The sequence below is a fragment of the Pagrus major genome, chromosome 17 (genome assembly GCF_040436345.1).
Source record: "Pagrus major chromosome 17, Pma_NU_1.0".
NCBI lineage: Eukaryota > Metazoa > Chordata > Actinopteri > Spariformes > Sparidae > Pagrus > Pagrus major.
This window is the reverse complement of record NC_133231.1, coordinates 5,531,149-5,550,170: the sequence shown is the minus strand read 5'-3', so window position 1 is coordinate 5,550,170 and position 19,022 is coordinate 5,531,149. Positions and strand designations below refer to the sequence as shown.

At 42.2% G+C, this 19,022-nt stretch overlaps 1 protein-coding gene across 9 annotated transcripts in view; it reads left to right on the top strand.

Moving 5' to 3' along the window:
* The window catches only part of ubr5 (ubiquitin protein ligase E3 component n-recognin 5), a 31,266-nt gene that overhangs the window by 11,237 nt on the left and 1,007 nt on the right, over window positions 1-19,022 (top strand). For 2 of the 9 annotated variants that reach the window (XM_073484834.1, XM_073484832.1), the window contains exons 14-58: window positions 87-271; window positions 448-557; window positions 1,032-1,144; window positions 1,339-1,485; window positions 1,611-1,722; window positions 1,848-2,002; window positions 2,113-2,310; window positions 2,537-2,747; window positions 3,030-3,156; window positions 3,372-3,523; window positions 3,973-4,068; window positions 4,726-4,849; window positions 4,987-5,084; window positions 5,456-5,613; window positions 6,037-6,128; window positions 6,262-6,408; window positions 6,627-6,745; window positions 6,912-7,038; window positions 7,395-7,524; window positions 7,763-7,923; window positions 8,020-8,259; window positions 8,515-8,638; window positions 8,894-9,005; window positions 9,157-9,288; window positions 9,671-9,703; window positions 10,319-10,576; window positions 10,672-10,940; window positions 11,130-11,341; window positions 11,654-11,887; window positions 12,258-12,331; window positions 12,546-12,718; window positions 13,346-13,495; window positions 13,861-14,078; window positions 14,421-14,541; window positions 14,942-15,314; window positions 15,493-15,580; window positions 15,679-15,823; window positions 16,139-16,269; window positions 16,407-16,467; window positions 16,625-16,806; window positions 16,945-17,029; window positions 17,144-17,299; window positions 17,837-17,950; window positions 18,121-18,265; window positions 18,398-18,483. In XM_073484834.1, coding sequence (XP_073340935.1) covers window positions 87-271; window positions 448-557; window positions 1,032-1,144; window positions 1,339-1,485; window positions 1,611-1,722; window positions 1,848-2,002; window positions 2,113-2,310; window positions 2,537-2,747; window positions 3,030-3,156; window positions 3,372-3,523; window positions 3,973-4,068; window positions 4,726-4,849; window positions 4,987-5,084; window positions 5,456-5,613; window positions 6,037-6,128; window positions 6,262-6,408; window positions 6,627-6,745; window positions 6,912-7,038; window positions 7,395-7,524; window positions 7,763-7,923; window positions 8,020-8,259; window positions 8,515-8,638; window positions 8,894-9,005; window positions 9,157-9,288; window positions 9,671-9,703; window positions 10,319-10,576; window positions 10,672-10,940; window positions 11,130-11,341; window positions 11,654-11,887; window positions 12,258-12,331; window positions 12,546-12,718; window positions 13,346-13,495; window positions 13,861-14,078; window positions 14,421-14,541; window positions 14,942-15,314; window positions 15,493-15,580; window positions 15,679-15,823; window positions 16,139-16,269; window positions 16,407-16,467; window positions 16,625-16,806; window positions 16,945-17,029; window positions 17,144-17,299; window positions 17,837-17,950; window positions 18,121-18,265; window positions 18,398-18,483 — 6,678 coding nt within the window. The remainder of the gene's footprint in view (window positions 1-86; window positions 272-447; window positions 558-1,031; window positions 1,145-1,338; window positions 1,486-1,610; window positions 1,723-1,847; window positions 2,003-2,112; window positions 2,311-2,536; window positions 2,748-3,029; window positions 3,157-3,371; window positions 3,524-3,972; window positions 4,069-4,725; window positions 4,850-4,986; window positions 5,085-5,455; window positions 5,614-6,036; window positions 6,129-6,261; window positions 6,409-6,626; window positions 6,746-6,911; window positions 7,039-7,394; window positions 7,525-7,762; window positions 7,924-8,019; window positions 8,260-8,514; window positions 8,639-8,893; window positions 9,006-9,156; window positions 9,289-9,670; window positions 9,704-10,318; window positions 10,577-10,671; window positions 10,941-11,129; window positions 11,342-11,653; window positions 11,888-12,257; window positions 12,332-12,545; window positions 12,719-13,345; window positions 13,496-13,860; window positions 14,079-14,420; window positions 14,542-14,941; window positions 15,315-15,492; window positions 15,581-15,678; window positions 15,824-16,138; window positions 16,270-16,406; window positions 16,468-16,624; window positions 16,807-16,944; window positions 17,030-17,143; window positions 17,300-17,836; window positions 17,951-18,120; window positions 18,266-18,397; window positions 18,484-19,022) is intronic. The other 7 variants (XM_073484837.1, XM_073484835.1, XM_073484833.1 and 4 more) reach the window with 7 other exon arrangements.

Here is a 19,022-nt window from a genome sequence, read left to right as displayed (position 1 = left end):
TTTTTTTTTTTCAAGAATCCTGGTGTCAGCTCAATATAAGCCTCAAAGTTGGTGTAAATAAATAAATGTACTGATTCCTTCTGTAGGTGTGCTTGAGGAATAACCCCCTCTACCATGCCGGTGCAGTGGCCTTTTCTGTCAGTGCTGGGATTCCCAAAGTGGGTGTCCTGTTGGAGTCTGTCTGGAATATGAATGACAGTTGCAGGTTCCAGCTACGCTCACCAGAGAGCCTCAAGAACATGGAGAAGACCACTAAGACCCAAGAAATCAAGTGAGTTTCATTCATTGTCAATTTTTGGATCAGAAAAAAGTCTTGATTTTATGTCAGTACAATTAGAAGACATAGACTTGTGTCTCTCTGTTACCATAGTGTAGCTTTGCTACATATCATAAATCCAGAAGTCAAATTCATTCAAATCATCACTCTATATTGCTCTTACCCCACAGGACGGAAAGCAAGCCGGAGCTGGTGAAGACTGAGATGGGTCCTCCTCCATCCCCAGCATCTACCTGCAGTGATACCTCTTCCATTGCTAGCAGTGCCTCACTGCCCTACAGTATGTCTGCATCTCTATTGCTATTTCTCTCTCTTAACCCCAAGCTCTCTCAATAGCACTCAAGTCTTGACTTCCCTCTCTATCTCCCAGGCACAGAACCAATTTCTGCTTCACTCTGTGCTCTCATTAGTCCTTTGACTTTGAAACAGATGGTGCGCAGGCTTTTATCAGCGCGTTTTTTTCCCCTGCCTGTTTGCCTGTGAGGCAAGTATGGCCAGCTCACAGTATATACTGTGGCACATTTGGTTGCCTTTTTACCTCCTTACCATATGAACCGTACGGCAAGCTGTGTTGATAATTACTTTTCCTGAATCCACACTGAAGTTTTCATCACCTGGTCAGCAGTATGTTTTAACTTTCTCAAGCAGGAGTTTTGAACCATTTACAATTCCTGCATGTAAATAATTATAGAAAGTCTTATTTGTATATTCTTTGATCAAAGGCCTAAAAGTTAGTATGCCTAAATACTTGCAGAGCGAAGGCGTTCTACTCCGGCTCCCAAAGAGGAAGAGAAGGTGAATGAGGAACAGTGGCCCCTCAGGGAGGTGGTGTTTGTGGAGGATGTTAAAAATGTCCCTGTGGGAAAGGTGGGTGCATCTGAAATATTTTATCAAAGTTTGCAAGTGTAGTTCATATCTTGGAATAAGGAGTAATGTGAATGTTTAAATTTCTGGCTACTCTGAGATCGTGCTATCAATCATGTGCCCATGGTCTGTCTCTGTCTCTATGTTATGATGTCTGGGTTTTTGTAACTCAACATTACCTTCATATTTTGTCCCAGGTGCTTAAAGTGGATGGTGCGTATGTTGCTGTGAAGTTTCCAGGGACATCAAGCAGCATGAGCAACCAGAGCACTGCTGCTCCCACTGATTCAGACCCATCATCACTGTTACAGGACTGTAGGCTCCTCAGAATAGATGAGTTGCAGGTACGGACATAGATTGATATATTGTTTGTCTTCGCGTCAGTATTTAAAGTTCAGAGTTGACGTATGTGTGCAGGTGAGAGCATCACATTGATAAACTTTTTGTCTCCTTCAATGTGTTCTGACAGGTGGTCAAAACTGGTGGGACTCCTAAAGTTCCTGATTGTTTTCAGCGCACACCTAAAAAGCTCTGTATCCCAGAAAAGGCAGAGATTCTTGCAGTAAATGTTGACTCCAAAGGTGGGTCTTTGTTAACAAAAGCGTATACTTATTATGCTTTTTGCGATATATTTTTTGGTGTTTGTAGTTTTTTGTACATTTGTATTTCCAACCCTGAAATCTGTCTCTCTCTCTCTCTGTTCCAGGAGTCCACGCAGTTCTGAAAACTGGTAACTGGGTAAGGTACTGTATCTTTGACCTGGCCACAGGCAAAGCTGAACAGGAGAATAACTTCCCCACTAGCAACCTGGCCTTCCTAGGGCAGAGTGAGCGCAATGTTGCCATCTTCACTGCAGGACAGGTGAGCAAATCTCCCAAATAGGTGACATGTGTTTGCAGTTTTACACCTGACATTTTGTATAGAGCCTTTCTACGTACAAATCTTAAATGTTGAAATTGTTTTTCCTTCAGGAATCTCCCATCATCCTCCGAGATGGAAATGGCACAATCTACCCCATGGCCAAAGACTGCATGGGTGGAATACGAGATCCGGATTGGTTGGACCTGCCACCTATTAACAGCCTGGGGATGGGGGTGCACTCTCTGGCCAACCTCCCATCTAACTCCACAATTAAAAAGAAAGCTGCTATTATTATTATGGCTGTCGAGGTAATTAACTTTGTCAAACAGTCTGAAAAATTAATAAGTAAATGTTTTTAGTTTGAGTATGTGCCCTTAAAACACGTAGTTCTCAGTTATCACCTTTAGTGCAATGGTTTCTATTTGTTTTTACCCATAAATCTCCCTGAAAGGCCCAAAGACAACGCCATTTAAGCCACAGTGAATCATCAGATTATTAGAACCAGTACTAACTCACCCTCTTTGTGTCGTTCAGAAACAGACGCTGATGCAGCATGTCCTGCGTTGTGACTATGAGGCGTGTCGGCAGTACTTGGTGAACCTTGAGCAGGCTTTCCTCTTGGATCAGGGCAGTCAGGCCCTTGGAGCACTTCTCGATCATCGCTGTGATGGAAATCGCAACATCCTCCATGCCGCTGTCTCTGTCTGCTTCCCTGTCAGTAACAAGGAGACCAAAGAGGAAGAAGGTAAGCTGGTGTTTCAGATGATCGAACAGGATGTCCCTGAGAGCTAGATCTAACACCGACATAATAAGAAATTGTTTTGATACTTAAATGAGATTGAAAAGCAGTTAATCTTGATTGCTGGTTACATTTTCTTCCCAATGTCCCATGAAAAAAATGGAAAAGAAAATCACCGTTTCTCTCAACACAACTGTGGTTTTTAGTCTGCTCACCTGTATCAGTTTAATTGCCTGTCTCCCTGAGAGACTCCTCTCCATGCTAAGTGACTGTGTTCTTTCGTTTCAGAAGCTGAAAGGTCTGAGAGAAACACATTTGCAGAACGTCTCTCTGCTGTGGAGGCAATTGCCAATGCCATCTCTGTGGTTTCAAGCAACAGTTCTGGGAACAGGACTGGCTCCTCCAGTAGCAGAGGGTAAATAACTAGTTATACTGTTTTGGCGCTACTCAGAATATATAAGGAGAAATAGTCTGTACAGAAAGTGTCATTTGGAATACAAGGCTCTTTATAGGAAAGGAATCGTTTTCCATCCTATTTCAGTGACCAGCGTCTCCAGCTATATAATAATGCAAGCAACTCTGTTTTTTTAACAACATTATTATATATTCATTTATTTTTGTCCTCACCAGCCTTCGTCTGAGGGAGATGATGCGGAGATCTCTAAGAGCAGCAGGCCTCGGCCGTCATGAGTCTGGCCCTTCATCAAGTGACCACCAGGACCCTGTGTCACCACCCATTGCCCCACCAAGTTGGGTCCCTGACCCCCCACCAATGGACCCTGGTCAGTGCATCTTTACAAGAATGTATTTCTTCTCTACTTTTGCCAATATTAAGTCCACTGCCCTCCAGCAAAACACACTGTCTTCCCAGTATGTGCAAGCTCACATACCAGTAATCATAGTAGTGGTCACCTTGTATCCTTGTCTTAATTTGCCATTTGACTTGTAAGCATCAATCCAGAGAGATTGCAATCAAAGCATAAACCACCGTGTTGTGTTGTGCAATCCATAAGCCTTAAAACTGGAGTTCTCAATTTTTCTTCATCTTCTCATTAGAACCTCAGCTCACCCACACCAATGCAGCCTCTTGAGTTGTTTTGCCATAGTTGCCAGTCTGAAGCCTGTCTGAAGCCGTGTCTTTGTGATCATGAATGTAATTGTTCTTCTTTTCCTCAGTGAATCAATCTAAGACTTTGTGGTATATAAAACTGTATTTTTCTTATATCGACAGATGGTGACATAGACTTCATTCTAGCACCAGCTGTGGGTTCACTCACCACTGCCTCCACTGGGACCAGCCAGGGACCAAGCACCTCTACCATACCAGGTACATGCTACCTTCATCATGAAAGAATGAGACTTCAGCCATTCAGACTTTAGCTGTGTCCCAAATCCGTACAACTAACTTAATATATTAAGCACTACATGCCATCATTGTCATAGTTTGTTTTAGTAGTTAATTTACAGAACTATCTACATACTTGACCATTTTATACTAACAGGAAATTATACAATATGTGTGATGTTGGCTATCACTAAAACTGCGACTTTGATATGTCAGTGCTAATTCAAGGCAAGGCAAGTTTTTTTTTATATAGCACCTTATCATACACAGATTTACAGAGATTTCTGGTGATGACAGGACATTTCTATTGTTGTTTGGACATGTTAAACATGCATTGGTCTTGTAACACAGTTTAAAATTATGACTAACCATTCATGAAAGAGTATTTATTACATGTATTCTAAGATAATGATACTGTAGAAAGGCAGAGAAAAGGCTGCAAGTTATTTCTCTTAAGGAGTAATCATCCTAAATAAGTTTATAATGTGGTAAATATGACATTCTGCTGCTTTCTGCTACAATATACATAATGTCTGTGGTACCACTGTAAATGAGTCCATCAGCTGTACACTGTATGTGTGTATGTGTCCTCTATCTCTATATCTGTCATCTAATGGACTGTCCTTTCCATATGAGCAGGGCCATCCACTGAGTCATCTGTGGTTGAATCTAAAGACAGGAAGGCCAACGCCCACCTCATCCTAAAGCTGATGTGTGACAGTGTTGTTCTGAGGCCACACCTACGGGAGCTGCTCTCTGCCAAGTATGATTCTTAATTTCTTAATGAAAAATGTTACTGTGCCCAAATTGAGTGCCTTTTCTTGTCCATTTAGTTTGTCTTTATCTATCAGCTGCTCTTTGCCTATCTGCCCCTCTAAAGAGCTCATGTATATTTGCTAGGGATGCCCGTGGAATGACCCCATTCATGCTGGCAGTCAGTGGGCGAGCCTACCCGGCAGCTATCACTGTGCTGGAGGCTGCTCAGAAAATGGCAAAGGGTAAGTTAATAAGCCATCGTTCTGCTTTCTGTTGTAAACTGATTTGTCATTTGCAGGTTACAGATCTGGACTTAAAATATTTACCGCCCAGTATTATGTACACACTCTGTAGATGAGAATAGGGAGGGAGAAAGAAAGGAAGTTTGCGTGACCAATCATCCACCACCACTGTGAATATATTCAGAGAAAACGGCATACTTTTTGTGAATCTGATGTAATTTTAAGTGGTTAGGTAACAGCTGGAACATTGGAGGTTGTCCATGAGTTATGTGAATGCTGACCTATTTTCCTGCCCTGCTTTCAACAGCTAACTACACATTGTGGCTGGCATTTCTCAGTATCCATATTTTCCTTTTGTTCCTCAAATACAGTGGGTGATCCAGGCATTGCCGAGAAGGAGGATGCAGATTCTGTGTTCATGGAAATGATTTGCCCCTCGGGGACCAACCCAGACGATTCGCCCCTCTATGTCCTCTGCTGCAACGACACCTGCAGTTTCACTTGGACTGGAGCTGAGCACATTAACCAGGTCAGCCTGACAGACGAAAGTACACTGAAATTTAGAAAGCACTGATCACCACTTTCAAGCAACATCCTTCTGTGTCTAAGGATGTGAATTTTTTTAAATAATTGTAATGTTTACAGACGATTCTGCAACTGATAACCCAATAAGTCAAACAGATAGACGGATAGAAAGATCTTGTATTTTTGGTACTAATTTAATTAGTGATGCTTTCCAAAGCAGCAGATTAAAATATTACCAGCAGGCGCCAAAATAGTGAGCACCTACATATTACAAATGCCAGACTAACTTCTGTAGCTTCACATAATGCTCCTTTTTGGCTGCACAAGTGGAATCTGACTCATTTTGTAGACCGTGTTTGTTAAGCTCATAATGTTGAGTTGAAAGTTGGCACACTGACACTTTTGATCACAATGACTTTGTATTTAGGATATCTTTGAGTGTCGTACCTGTGGTCTGCTCGAGTCCCTCTGCTGCTGCACTGAATGCGCAAGGGTGTGTCACAAAGGACATGACTGCAAGTGAGTACAAAATTTGAGAGTGGCCTTTTTTTTATCTTTGTAAAGGTTTCAGTCTTCTTTAGATCACTTTTCATACTCTTATTTCTCACTAGATCGTATGTATGAACCTAAATGTGCTTCTGTTCTTTCCCAGGCTGAAGAGGACCTCCCCCACAGCATACTGTGACTGTTGGGAGAAATGCAAGTGTAAAACGCTGATCGCCGGCCAGAAGGCTGCTCGCCTGGATCTGCTGTACAGGTTACTCACAACCACTAACCTGGTCACAACACCAAACAGCAGGTAAGACCCCTGTGTTCTCTGTACTGGCCTTTACCATCTCCCCTTAACATAAAGAAATTTATTTTCTGTTTTGCTTCATAATTGGCATTTAATGGGCAATTGAGGCATAGTCAGCTTAGCTGTATTATTTTGGCAGACTACTTTACACAGAAAATACTTTATATTGTGTAATTGAAGAAGAAGTGACATTTCTAACTGATATTTGTTTCCATCTGCAGGGGAGAGCATATATTACTGTTCCTGGTGCAGACTGTTGCAAGGCAGAGTGTTGAGCACTGTCAGTACAGACCACCACGTATCAGAGAAGACAGGAACCGCAAGGCTGCTAATGCAGAAGGTAGGTTTAGAATCATCTTGCACATTACCCACCTGCAACCATCAGTGGAGACCAACAATTTCCACATTTTGTGAACATTCTTCTTCTTTAAGTACTAACTGCAGTGTAGGCTGCACCTTTTCTTAAACATTCCTTCAAGGCATTTCTTTCCTTTTTCCTCCCTCAGACTCTGATATGCCAGACCATGACCTGGAACCTCCCCGCTTTGCTCAGCTGGCTCTGGAGAGGGTCCTGCAGGACTGGAATGCCCTCAAGTCTATGATCATGTTTGGTTCTCAAGAGAATAAAGACCCGTGAGTATCACAGCAAAACAGTAGTCCCAGCATAACAGTTTGCAGTCTTTCAAGGTTTTAATACAAACCACTCAGTTTGTTGTGCTCAAAGAACTGAAAAATGACAAAACACTGAATATTCTTGTCTTTCCAGAAATGATATCCACCACTCCAATGTGCATGATTGGTTTTTGTGTTAAAACTGACCTAATTGAATAGTTTGGTATTGTCCAAGTATTACTGCGATGTAGTTACAGCCTCATAACGTTACAGTTAGAAGTGTTACCCAATCACTTCCACACAGTGCAGTTTACAGATTAGTGTTCTGTAAATTTTTTTTTGTATTGTAAGTTCTGTTTTTTTTGTGTGCGTCCTAGACTTAGTGCCAGCAGCAGAATTGCCCATCTCCTGCCTGAAGAGCAGGTCTACTTGAATCAGCAGAGTGGCACCATTCGCCTTGACTGTTTCACCCACTGCCTCATTGTCAAGTGTGCTCCTGACATCACTGTAAGTCTAATTAGTCGTCTTCTTCTCTGATGGTATGCATGAGGAACAAGATGATTGTTTTCGTCTTCTGCTTCTCTTTTTAATACAAGCCAAATCTGATTCCGTGTTAAATGTAATCTCAATGTCATACAAAACACATGATACCACCTATATATCCGTTTTATTTGCTTTTGAGCCACTCTTGCAGTTGGAAGTATTTTGGTCATCAGAGGTTTTTTTTTTTGTTCTCCTGTTTTAGTTCATAGACACCTTACTGGGTACTCTAGTAAAGGAGCTGCAGAACAAATACACTCCTGGCCGGAGAGAGGAGGCGGTCAATGTCACCAGGAGGTTCCTACGCTCTGTAGCCCGGGTGTTCGTCATCCTCAGCGTGGAGATGGCCTCATCCAAGAAGAAAAAGTAAGAACACACGGCATTAATATTTTCAAAGAAAGCTTTATACAAAAACCTTTTGAATTCATACAATGCTAATTTTTCTCAATTTCCCTTATATAGCAACTTCATCCCCCAGCCGATTGGGAAATGTCGGCGAGTTTTCCAAGCTCTGCTACCATATGCTGTGGAGGAGCTGTGTAACGTTGCAGAGTCACTGATCGTTCCAGTGCGAATGGGCATAGCAAGACCTACTGCTCCATTCACTTTGGCCAGCACCAGTATTGATGCTGTTCAGGGCAGTGAAGAGCTCTTCTCTGTTGAGCCACTGCCTCCGAGACCCTCACCAGACCAGTCCAGCAGGTCAGTTAGTTTTGGTATTTACTTTCCTATTTTTGGCAGGTTATTTTCACTGTGTTAAAAAATGCTTATATTCTATCAGTGTGTTGGTTAAGAGCCCCATGGTAATGTGCCAAGGGAGGATATGACTTGAAATTTTTCAAGTTATTGAGTCATCAACTACATCTTTACTTGAGGAGAAAAGGAAAACAAGACAGTTGATTTTTCTTATTCACCAGATAATATCGATAATGACTTCTTGTGGTTTGTTTTTTCCAGTTCCAGCCAGACAGCTGCCTCTTATATCATCAGGAACCCCCAGCCTCGGCGCAGCAGCCAGTCTCAGCCTGTCAGAGGAAGAGACGAGGAGCAGGATGACATCGTATCAGCAGATGTGGAAGAGGTGGGGAGCCTCATTATAAAATCATTAAGGCCATAATGAACTTTACATGCAAGTGAAAGTGTATTTTGGTGCCTAGTTTCAAAGAAAGCATAATGCCACCTAGAGCCCACACTCTGGTTTCCTCTTCCTGACATTTAGATGAAGATTTTAATATATATAATTTGGTTTACTACTATTTCTGTAAAATTTTAGGTCAGAATAAGAAGAGCTCTGTCTACGCTTTCTCTCTAAGGATCTGTTGTTTTTCTCTGTTAGGTTGAAGTTGTAGAGGGAGTAGCAGGTGAGGAAGACCATCATGACGACCAAGAGGAACAGGGAGAGGAAAATGCTGAGGCAGAAGGGCAGCATGATGAGCACGATGAGGATGGTGAGACACACACACACAATTTTTTTTTTATAGTAATGCAAGAGAATTAATGAAACTGAAGTTGTTCACGATGTTTTGTGAATAATTACTTGATTCTGAGACTTTTAGCCAACAAGGAGTGAAGCATCTGTTTGTCTCTTTCTGCTTTTAGGAAGTGACATGGAGCTGGACCTGCTGGCTGCAGCTGAAACTGAGAGCGACAGTGAAAGTAACCACAGCAATCAGGATAATGCTAGTGGCCGCAGGAGCGTCGTGACAGCAGCCACCGCTGGCTCTGAAGCAGGTTAGTCAACGGCTGTTTTTAATCTTTGAGTTTAGATTTATTTTAGATTTCTTTTAAATCCCCTTACTTCATGAAACATTCTTCTTAGTTTTTAAGTACTGTTGATTTTTGATTTTTTTTTTTTTTTTTGTGGAAATGCGGTCACCTGTCACTGAATTCTTTCTATTTTGTAAGGCTGCTTACTAAATAGACATTGCATTTCTGTCTTGCTGCACTGTGGTGTTTTTTTTTCTTTTACCTTGAATTCCAGACTAATTCAGTCCTCACAACGTCATTAGTGCTTGAGTCAGCATTTTGGATTGTGGGGATTTATGTTTGGAGAGCTAATGATACAGTAGACAAAATGGTCCCTGGCTGAATACCCCATGTATTTCATTTGCAGGCAGTAGGGTGTCCTTGGCATTTCCTATTTTTGGTATGAGCTCCTCTTTACTTCAATGCATATACAGATGTCAGGACAAGAGTGAATTTGCAAAGTGCATACACAGTTTCCTGCTGAGAGTTCCTTCAGTTCGTCCCTTTCTCACATTTCACTGTTACTGTGTCATTGTGTCATTTTTAACTAATACTGTCCCTCATCACAAGTGTAGTCTTGTTGTTCTTTCACCCAAATAACAAACTAATCAACCCGTAGCTTTTCAAACGGTGTGGTGTTTTTTCTCCTTGGTCATCTAAAATGTCTTTTTCTTACTAATGATGTTGGTGTTTCATTTCCACTTAGGATATTCAGTACAACTGAGACATTGCTGTTTTCCAATTATTAAAAAAATGCAGATTTAAAAAAGAAATAAAGTCATATTTTATATTACAAGTTGATCAACAGAGAGTGCAGCTGTTTTGACTTGCAGCCTCAGTGTCCTATAAGTGCTGATTGGCCTTGTAGTGGTGTGATTCACTAACACGCACTCCTGCTTGGATAAATCTGATGTGAAAGACAAAAGAAGGGGAGATGAGATGAATACAAAAGCCATTAAACTTGTCTCCTTCTATCTTTTTTCCTCATCCCTTATTGTCCTCCTCCTCTCTAAAGGTGCCAGCAGTGTCCCTGCCTTCTTTTCAGAGGACGACTCCCAGTCCAATGACTCCAGTGACTCCGACAGCAGCAGCAGTCAGAGCGACGATGTTGACCAGGAGACATTCCTTTTGGATGAGCCCCTGGAAAGGACGACCAGCGCCTCCCATGCCAACAGTGCAGCCCAGGCTCCTCGCTCCATGCAGTGGGCTGTTAGAAACACCCCCAGCCAGAGGGCCACAGGAAGTGCTCCCACCAGCTCCTCAACACCAGCTGGTAAGTGGCGCTTTTTCTGTTTGTTGGTTTCTCTTGTAAAATTTGTGTTTGTGGATCCAGATGTATGTATATAATTCTAATGATCTTTTTCACAGCAAGCTCCACAGGCCTGATATATATTGACCCTACCAACCTGCGTCGCTCCAGCGCTATCAGCTCCAGTGCTGCTGCTGCGGCGGCAGCTCTCGAGGCCAGCAACTCCAGCAGCTATCTTACATCTGCCAGCAGCCTGGCCAGGGCCTACAGCATTGTCATCAGGCAGATCTCAGACCTCATGAGTCTGATTCCCAAGTACAACCATCTAGTCTACTCACAGTACCCTGCTGCTGTTAAGCTCACCTACCAGGATGCAGTTAACTTGCAGGTAAGATACACTGCTATAATGTGGTGATCAAATTAGACTCTACTCCCCCTCCAAGGCACCAAGATACTGGTCTCTGAATGAATAAACCAATATTTTCATTATTTTTCTGTTAAGATTGTTTACCAACAAAAAAACAAAAACAAAACAATCATGGTACGATGGTAACATGTATGTCATGTGTTGAACCAGAACTATGTTGAAGAAAAGCTGATTCCCACCTGGAACTGGATGGTGTCCATCATGGATTCCACAGAGGCTCAGTTGCGATATGGCTCAGCCCTGTCATCTGCTGGAGACCCGGGTCACCCCAGTCACCCGCTCCACGCCTCTCAGCACTCTGCTCGGAGGGAACGCATGACAGCACGTGAGGAGGCCAGCCTCCGCACTCTGGAAGGACGCAGGTAAAAAAAAAAAATAAACAAACAAAAAAAATTTATAAACCAAGTTTTTGTACTTCTTCTTCTTCACATTTATTGGTCGGTTGATAACTGTTTGGTGACAATAAGTGTTGGGAGAACACCTTTACACACACACAAAATCAATGAACAAGAAGACCTGAGACAGCCATACACGAAAACAAAAACAATCCGGAAAGCTATAAAACTTAAACCCTATATAAGCGAGTCTAACTGTGCATGTACACAAAATACTTTGGTCCACACTGTATTGAAGTGGTTCTCACTTCTTTTGTCTGTGTTTTGTATTTGTTTCAGGAGAGCAGCTACCCTGCTGACAGCTCGTCAGGGCATGATGTCGGCACGGGGCGACTTCCTGAACTACGCCTTATCACTGATGCGCTCCCACAATGATGAGCACTCTGATGTGCTTCCTGTGCTGGACGTGTGCTCACTGAAACACGTGGCATATGTTTTCCAGGCTCTTATCTACTGGATTAAGGCCATGAACCAGCAGACCACTTTGGATACCCCACAGATGGACAGAAAGAGGTAAATATTGTCTCTATATTAAAAACATGTGAAATTACTTTAACAGCAACATAATTGTCTTTGGTCACAGCTACAAAGAGAAAAAAACCCCACAGTGTCCGAAATGTTTTTGCAATTGTCATTTCTTGACTCTATGGTCAATCTGTGCTGCTAGACAACTGAATTATCTGCATGGAAACCGCATATGATAACCAACAGGACAAAAGACCCCAGTTTCACATTATTTTGTCTGTCTTGCTTGACTAGCCAACAGCAAGAATGATTGTTGTTAAGGAATTTGATTAACCATGGTTTTAAATTAAATACTTTTGAGACTACATGTAAATATTTTTTAACAGTATTTGTTATCCACTTTAACTTTAATTTGTAGGAATCGCGAGATTTTGGAACTTGGTTTGGACAATGAGGATTCTGAACATGAGAACGATGAGGACACCAATCAGAGTAAGCAAGATAACTCATTTTGAATAAAAGTCTAATGTGAAATAAGTGTTGTTTTGTTTATTTCCTTCCTGTATTTTATATGGGTGTGCACTGTGTGTGTAATGCATGTTTGTATGTGTTTGTAAAGTAAAATGGGGGGAGGGGGTGGGGGTCAGTGAAAGAAATATCAAAGAACCTCTTGTTGTATGCTGACAGTTGTTTTGTTTCACCTCAGGTTCAACGCTGCAGGACAAGGATGAGGACCCAGTTCCAGCTGAAACGGGTCAGAACCATCCTTTCTTCCGGCGCTCTGACTCCATGACCTTCCTGGGCTGCATCCCACCCAACCCCTTTGATGTCCCCCTGGCTGAGGCCATTCCACTGGCAGACCAGCCCCACCTCCTGCAGGTAAGAGCTGCTGCTCAGTCCGTTCGTGTAATTGTCTGGGTTCTCCTGACACAGTGAAGATGAAAGGGTTAAAGATGCATAGTCCATGACCTACTTCAATATAATAGCATGCAAGTATGCCACACCATGCCTTACAGTGACATTGCTGGTAACTACGCTTAACTGTGGAACTCCTGAAGGTGCAAGACGGCTTACTAAAATTTCTGAGATGCCAAAAATCCAACCGATGGTCCGGCTGGCAGATCGTTGATGTCCTTCAAGCTATTAATCAGTCATCCTTACCCAGCTGCATGTGAAATGACAATTGATCCGGCAGAAAATGAGCCCGATTTTTATATAATAAAAATATATATATAAAAAAATTAAAAAATAGTAAAACGGTGTATCCTTTAAGTCCAAAAGATTGCAGAGCATGCTACCTCTGCTTAGGAATCTTTGTTTTAGCTTTACGAAGATCAGTTTACATTGTTGCTACAAGGAGATCTGGGTTGGTTGTGGAGAGCCTGTGTCAACACTTTAAAGTGAGCATAGAGTTGATAGCTAGACTAGCTTAACTGTTACCATGATATAATATAATGGCCGAACTCTGTCTTTGGCTTTGACTGAATTTTGCTTCTTCCCTTGCAGCCTAATGCCAGGAAGGAGGATCTGTTTGGTCGTCCCTCTCAGGGTTTGTACTCCTCCTCCTACATGGCAACCAAAGGCCTGGCTGAGGCAAGCATGGACAGGAACTGCCTGGAGGTAAACATGGGCTCCTCTCTACCCTCCCCCTCTCAGGTATACCACCCCTCTCTTCACTGGACAAACACGCTGCCAGCTGTGTTCTAATATCCATGCATAACAAACACCATTGAAATGTTGAAGTAACTTCCCATTTGAATAGAAATCTGTAAAAACTATCCATGATTCATTAGTTCCTCATTATTTCCAATGGTATTCGAGAACACTGGAAATAATAGGCAGCAGGAAATAATGGATATTTTGGGTAGTCTTTTTGCTGTCGCTGAAATTTAAGTGTGGATATTGGAGCACAGTCTGTGTTCTGTCTCATTTCCATATTTCCATTCTTTCATCATCACACTGTCATCATCTCACCATCTGTTTACATTACTAAATAACCACTCTGAACCCCACTAAAACAGATCCTGCCCACTAAGATGTCTTACTCAGCCAATCTGAAGAATGTGATGAGTATGGAAACTGGCCAGAGGAGCACTGGGAATCAGTCACTTGCAGAGCAGGAGCTGGAGGCTTCAAAACCAGGCCCTTCACCCCATGACCTCGCTGCCCAGCTGAAGAGCAGCCTTCTTGCCGAGATTGGCCTCACTGAGAGCGATGGACCTCCTCTGCCATCATTCAGGTACCAAACTAATCTGTGCTCTAGTGTTGGTTTAGTTAATGCAACCGCTAAAAATTTTCCTCAGATGTATGAAAATGTCAGTGCAATAAAATGCCATCTGTTTAATCAAAAAATGTCAATTTGTACATACAGTGTGTTGAAATAAATTCTAGGCATCAGTTAATTTCTACATCTTACACAAATGGTAACACTGGGCAGAAAAGACGACTGCTAACTTTGTATTAGAGACAAAATGATGTTTAAACCTAAAAAGTTTTGATCTACTATAATTTTGTTTTTATTTTCTACTGAAATGCAATTACTGTATTAAAATGTTGTTCCCCTTTTGTTTTGTCTTCCCAGACCTCACTGTAGTTTCATGGGGATGATGATTTCACATGACATGCTACTAGGCCGCTGGCGTCTGTCACTGGAGCTCTTTGGTCGTGTCTTCATGGAGGATGTTGGAGCTGAACCTGGATCGGTACAGTTGAATAGGCATTTAATATAATTAGAAGTAGCAGTTGATCCTACATTACCCCACTCTTTTGCATAAGAGTAGATAAATAGATATTGCAATGAGCTTAAATATGCAATATATGACTGTTAAGATGCAGAAAATGCCTTATGTAACATTATATACACTCCCACCCAATAACATTATTTATTACTACTTGTGGAATGTACTTCCAGTATTTACTCGTGTGTTTGCCTGCATTGCTTTGATCACTTGCCAACAACCAGCTGAAAGATGTATAGAGCTGTACTCCTGACTACTTACTGAAATTTTTTGATTTAATAAATAATATAAAATATGTTGAGATGGTGGCCTACATGTTAGAGAGCAAGCTCATAGTGATTGTTTTTTTGTTTGTTTATCCCAGATCCTCACGGAGTTGGGTGGTTTTGAAGTAAAGGAATCCAAGTTCCGTCGGGAGATGGAGAAGCTGAGGAATCTGCAGTCCCGTGACCTGGCCCTGGAGGTGGATCGGGACCGAGACCAGCTAATACAGCAGACCATGCGTCAGCTAAACACGCACTTTGGCAGGCGTTGCACGACCACACCCATGGCCGTGCACCGGGTGAAGGTCACCTTCAAAGATGAGCCGGGCGAAGGCAGCGGCGTGGCCCGCAGCTTCTACACAGCCATCGCCCTGGCCCTCCTCTCCAACGATAAGCTGCCCAACCTGGACTGTGTTCAGAGTGTCAGCAAGGGCATGCAGGCCAGCAGTACGTGTCATCACGATTACAATTCAAGTATGACAATACAGAGAAACTATACTGTATTAATGAACTTGTTTTCATTGTTACATTCAGTGGTACTTTTTTGATGCTTTAATCCATTTTGTCATATGTTAAGAGATTATTTTCACATAAAAAAATCATATTCAAAGGCGAACTTGTTTTTCTTCAATGTGTGTGTATTTGTCTGTAGATCTAATGCAGCGCTTGAGAAACAGAGATCGGGAAAGAGAGAGGCGAAGTGGAGGGCTTCGAGCAGGATCTCGGAGAGATCGAGACAGGTTAACTCCAGTTTAATACATGTATACCCCTTTTACAATAAACAAAAGAGTTGGCGTTGTGTGAGACTGAAACAAACCTGTGTGTTTGTGTTCTGCAGAGACTCAAGGAGGCAGCTGTCCATAGATACCAGGCCTTTTAGGCCTTCATCAGAGGGAAACCCCAGTGATGAGCCCGACCCCCTGCCTGCACACAGACAAGCCCTGGGTGAAAGGCTCTACCCACGTGTTCACGCAATGCAACCGGTAATAAATCATCAGCACCCACCAAAGCTCTTTGTAAAGAGATTTTTATCCATTTCAGAACAGGTCAATTTATCTTGACTACTACCATTTGCATGAAATTGGCCTTGCACATACAAACAGCAAGACTAGGAAACCAGTTGATTTTAGAGAGCACATGACCTTTACGTCATCGTCACCAAGCACCATCAATTTTCAAATCAGTGGAAACATACTTGACTACTTTTTTACTATATGTATGGCTACCAGTCTGCTTAACTGGAGAAATTGATGGTTTCCATCACTGTACTTAACCCAGCTGTGTGTTTGCCTCCTCAGGCGTTTGCCAGTAAAATCACAGGCATGTTGCTGGAGCTGTCCCCTGCCCAGCTGCTGCTGTTGCTGGCTAGTGAGGATTCTCTCCGAGCCAGGGTAGAGGAGGCCATGGAGCTTCTCATCGCACATGGAAGGTATCGTAAACTGATCATATATGCTCTTTTCACTATAGTAAAACACATATGGTCCTACTCTCAGGTGTTGTATGAGTAGACCGTAAAGTACGTAAAAATGAAATTGTCAAACTAAATGTAAGCTCTCTCCCCTCCAGGGAAAATGGTGCTGACAGCATATTGGATCTGGGTCTCCTGGAGGCTCCAGAGAAAGCACAAGTAAACTAAACATTTCTTTCTGCACCCTATGCTATCATAACATATAGTTAATCATGTAATTTCCTGGATGGCACATTAAGTAATACTTCTCTTCTTTAGACTGATTAGTCTTTCTGCAATTGACAGTCTTTCCCTCTTCCTCCTTGTGTGGTTGTAGCAGCAGGAGAACCGTAAGCGTCATGGCTCAACACGCAGTGTGGTTGACATGGAGCTGGACGACCCAGATGACGGTGACGACAACGCTCCTCTCTTCTACCAGCCTGGCAAACGAGGCTTCTACTCCCCTCGACCTGGCAAGAATACAGAGGCCAGACTGAACTGCTTCCGTAACATTGGCAGGTAATGAATTGTCACACATGAAGAGAATTGTGTATTCAGTTTGACTAGTCAAATATAAACTTTATTTTACCAAAATCCTCAGAAAAGGACAAAGATCTTAAAGTAGGAAACAATAAATGAAATGTGTTTCCTCCACAGGATACTGGGGTTATGTCTGCTTCAGAATGAACTCTGTCCAATCACATTGAACAGACATGTCATCAAAGTGCTGCTTGGGAGGAAGGTAAGAGAAAATGCAGTTGTTTTTAATATATTTTTGCACCTACATTAAGGCCTTGATACATGATTGTGGTACTTCTCAGAAATAATTTGCTAAATCTCATCTTTGTTACTGCAGGTGAACTGGCATGATTTTGCCTTCTTTGACCCGGTCATGTATGAGAGCCTGCGGCAGCTGATCCGCCATTCTCAGGCTGGTGAAGCAGATGCAGTATTTGCTGCGATGGATCTGGCCTTCGCCATTGACCTCTGTAAAGAGGAAGGGGCTGGACAGGTAAAGGACTACACTGTCATTGTGTCACAGAATGTAAATGGAAACACTAAATTCTAACAAATTAATTCTTAGTTTGTGTTGTTCAGACTAAAAACAGCACTGCATTAAAAAATTGCTAGAGGCACTATTTTTAAAAAGTAGAATTTTAAATGATGATCTAGCCTAAGGCTACATGGTACAAGCACCATGTTTCACTGGAAATTTGTGAATTGAAATATGAGATTGATGATGATTTTTGGGTACAATACTATTATCGGTCAGAACACAGTAACAGTTCAGAGAATCTGAAAAACAAGCTTTATTTCAGTAAACATTCTTGATCATACTCCACTCCAAGTATCAGTAATCTGCGAAGAAAATCAAACCACTGTGTTTGGCCTGTTTTTCTGTTTCAGTTATAAATTATTTGCATCATAGTTTGAGCGTTGACTTTTGCGACTGGAATCTAAATACTGTCAATATCATAGCACAAAAATGTATCACAAATATGTTCTGAAATGTGAAGTGTTTGTTGATGACTTATTCTTCCTGGTTCAGGTGGAGCTTCTGTCTGGTGGGGTCAACATGCCAGTAACTCCCCTCAACGTGTACGAGTATGTGAGGAAGTATGCAGAGCACAGAATGCTGGTGGTGGCTGAGCAGCCTCTTCATGTAAGTATAACAGTTGTTACAACAACAAATGTTACTCCCTATTAATTGCCAGTGAATGCGCAGATATTTAGTGTTCTACCAAACCTCATCTCAAAGTGTGTCAGCTTTATCGAACATAGACAAATGTTTTGTCAGTCACCGATTATGACGTATGTCTGTGTGTTTCATAGGCAATGAGGAAGGGTTTGCTAGATGTACTCCCTAAGAACGCCCTGGAGGACTTGACGGCTGAGGACTTCAGGCTGCTGGTCAACGGCTGTGGAGAAGTCAACGTCCAGATGCTCATTAGCTTCACATCTTTCAATGATGAATCTGGTATGCTGTTCTCTTTGGATCTTGAGCCATCTTATCTCCGTTTCCTGCATTAACTCAGACAAGAAAGATTTACTGTTGTACATTTTTTACTGTAACATGGTAATCAAAGACTTCTTGTTCTTCATCCAACAGGGGAAAATGCAGAAAAGCTACTGCAGTTTAAACGCTGGTTTTGGTCCATAGTGGAGAAGATGAGCATGACTGAGAGGCAAGATCTGGTAAGTCTGTTCTCATCAAAATTATCCTTCTGAACAGACTCACCGGGGCCCTCAGCAGTGCTTAGCAATGCCATGAATTACATGAGATACATTACAGAGCATTCCCGGTCAGATCCCCAATGCTGATGAACAATCTGAACAATGTGTGTTTGTTACAGGCTGACTTGGTTAATTAAGTCAGTTGGAACTTAAGTCCAGTTCAGTGCTCTTGAGGGGACACTAGCAGGGTTTTAAGACTTTTACTCATTTAATTCTGGGCTTGTTAGTCTGGAAACATGTCATTGCACAACCGCCTAACGCAAGAGCCCCACTATAGTCGTCAATGGTTGCACCTTTTGTAGTCTTGCATTCCAGATAGTAAAAACAAAATAATGCAGGAGCAGTTAGGTGTTGGTCACTGAAGTTTCAGTTCCCTGTATTGTTTCTCTCCATCTCATTCTTCTGCTTGTTCTGTTTCTCTTAATTATCCTCGGTGTCACCTACAGCGTACATCTATTGCACGAGTGCAAAAGAATAGGGATATAAATGAATTGAATCTT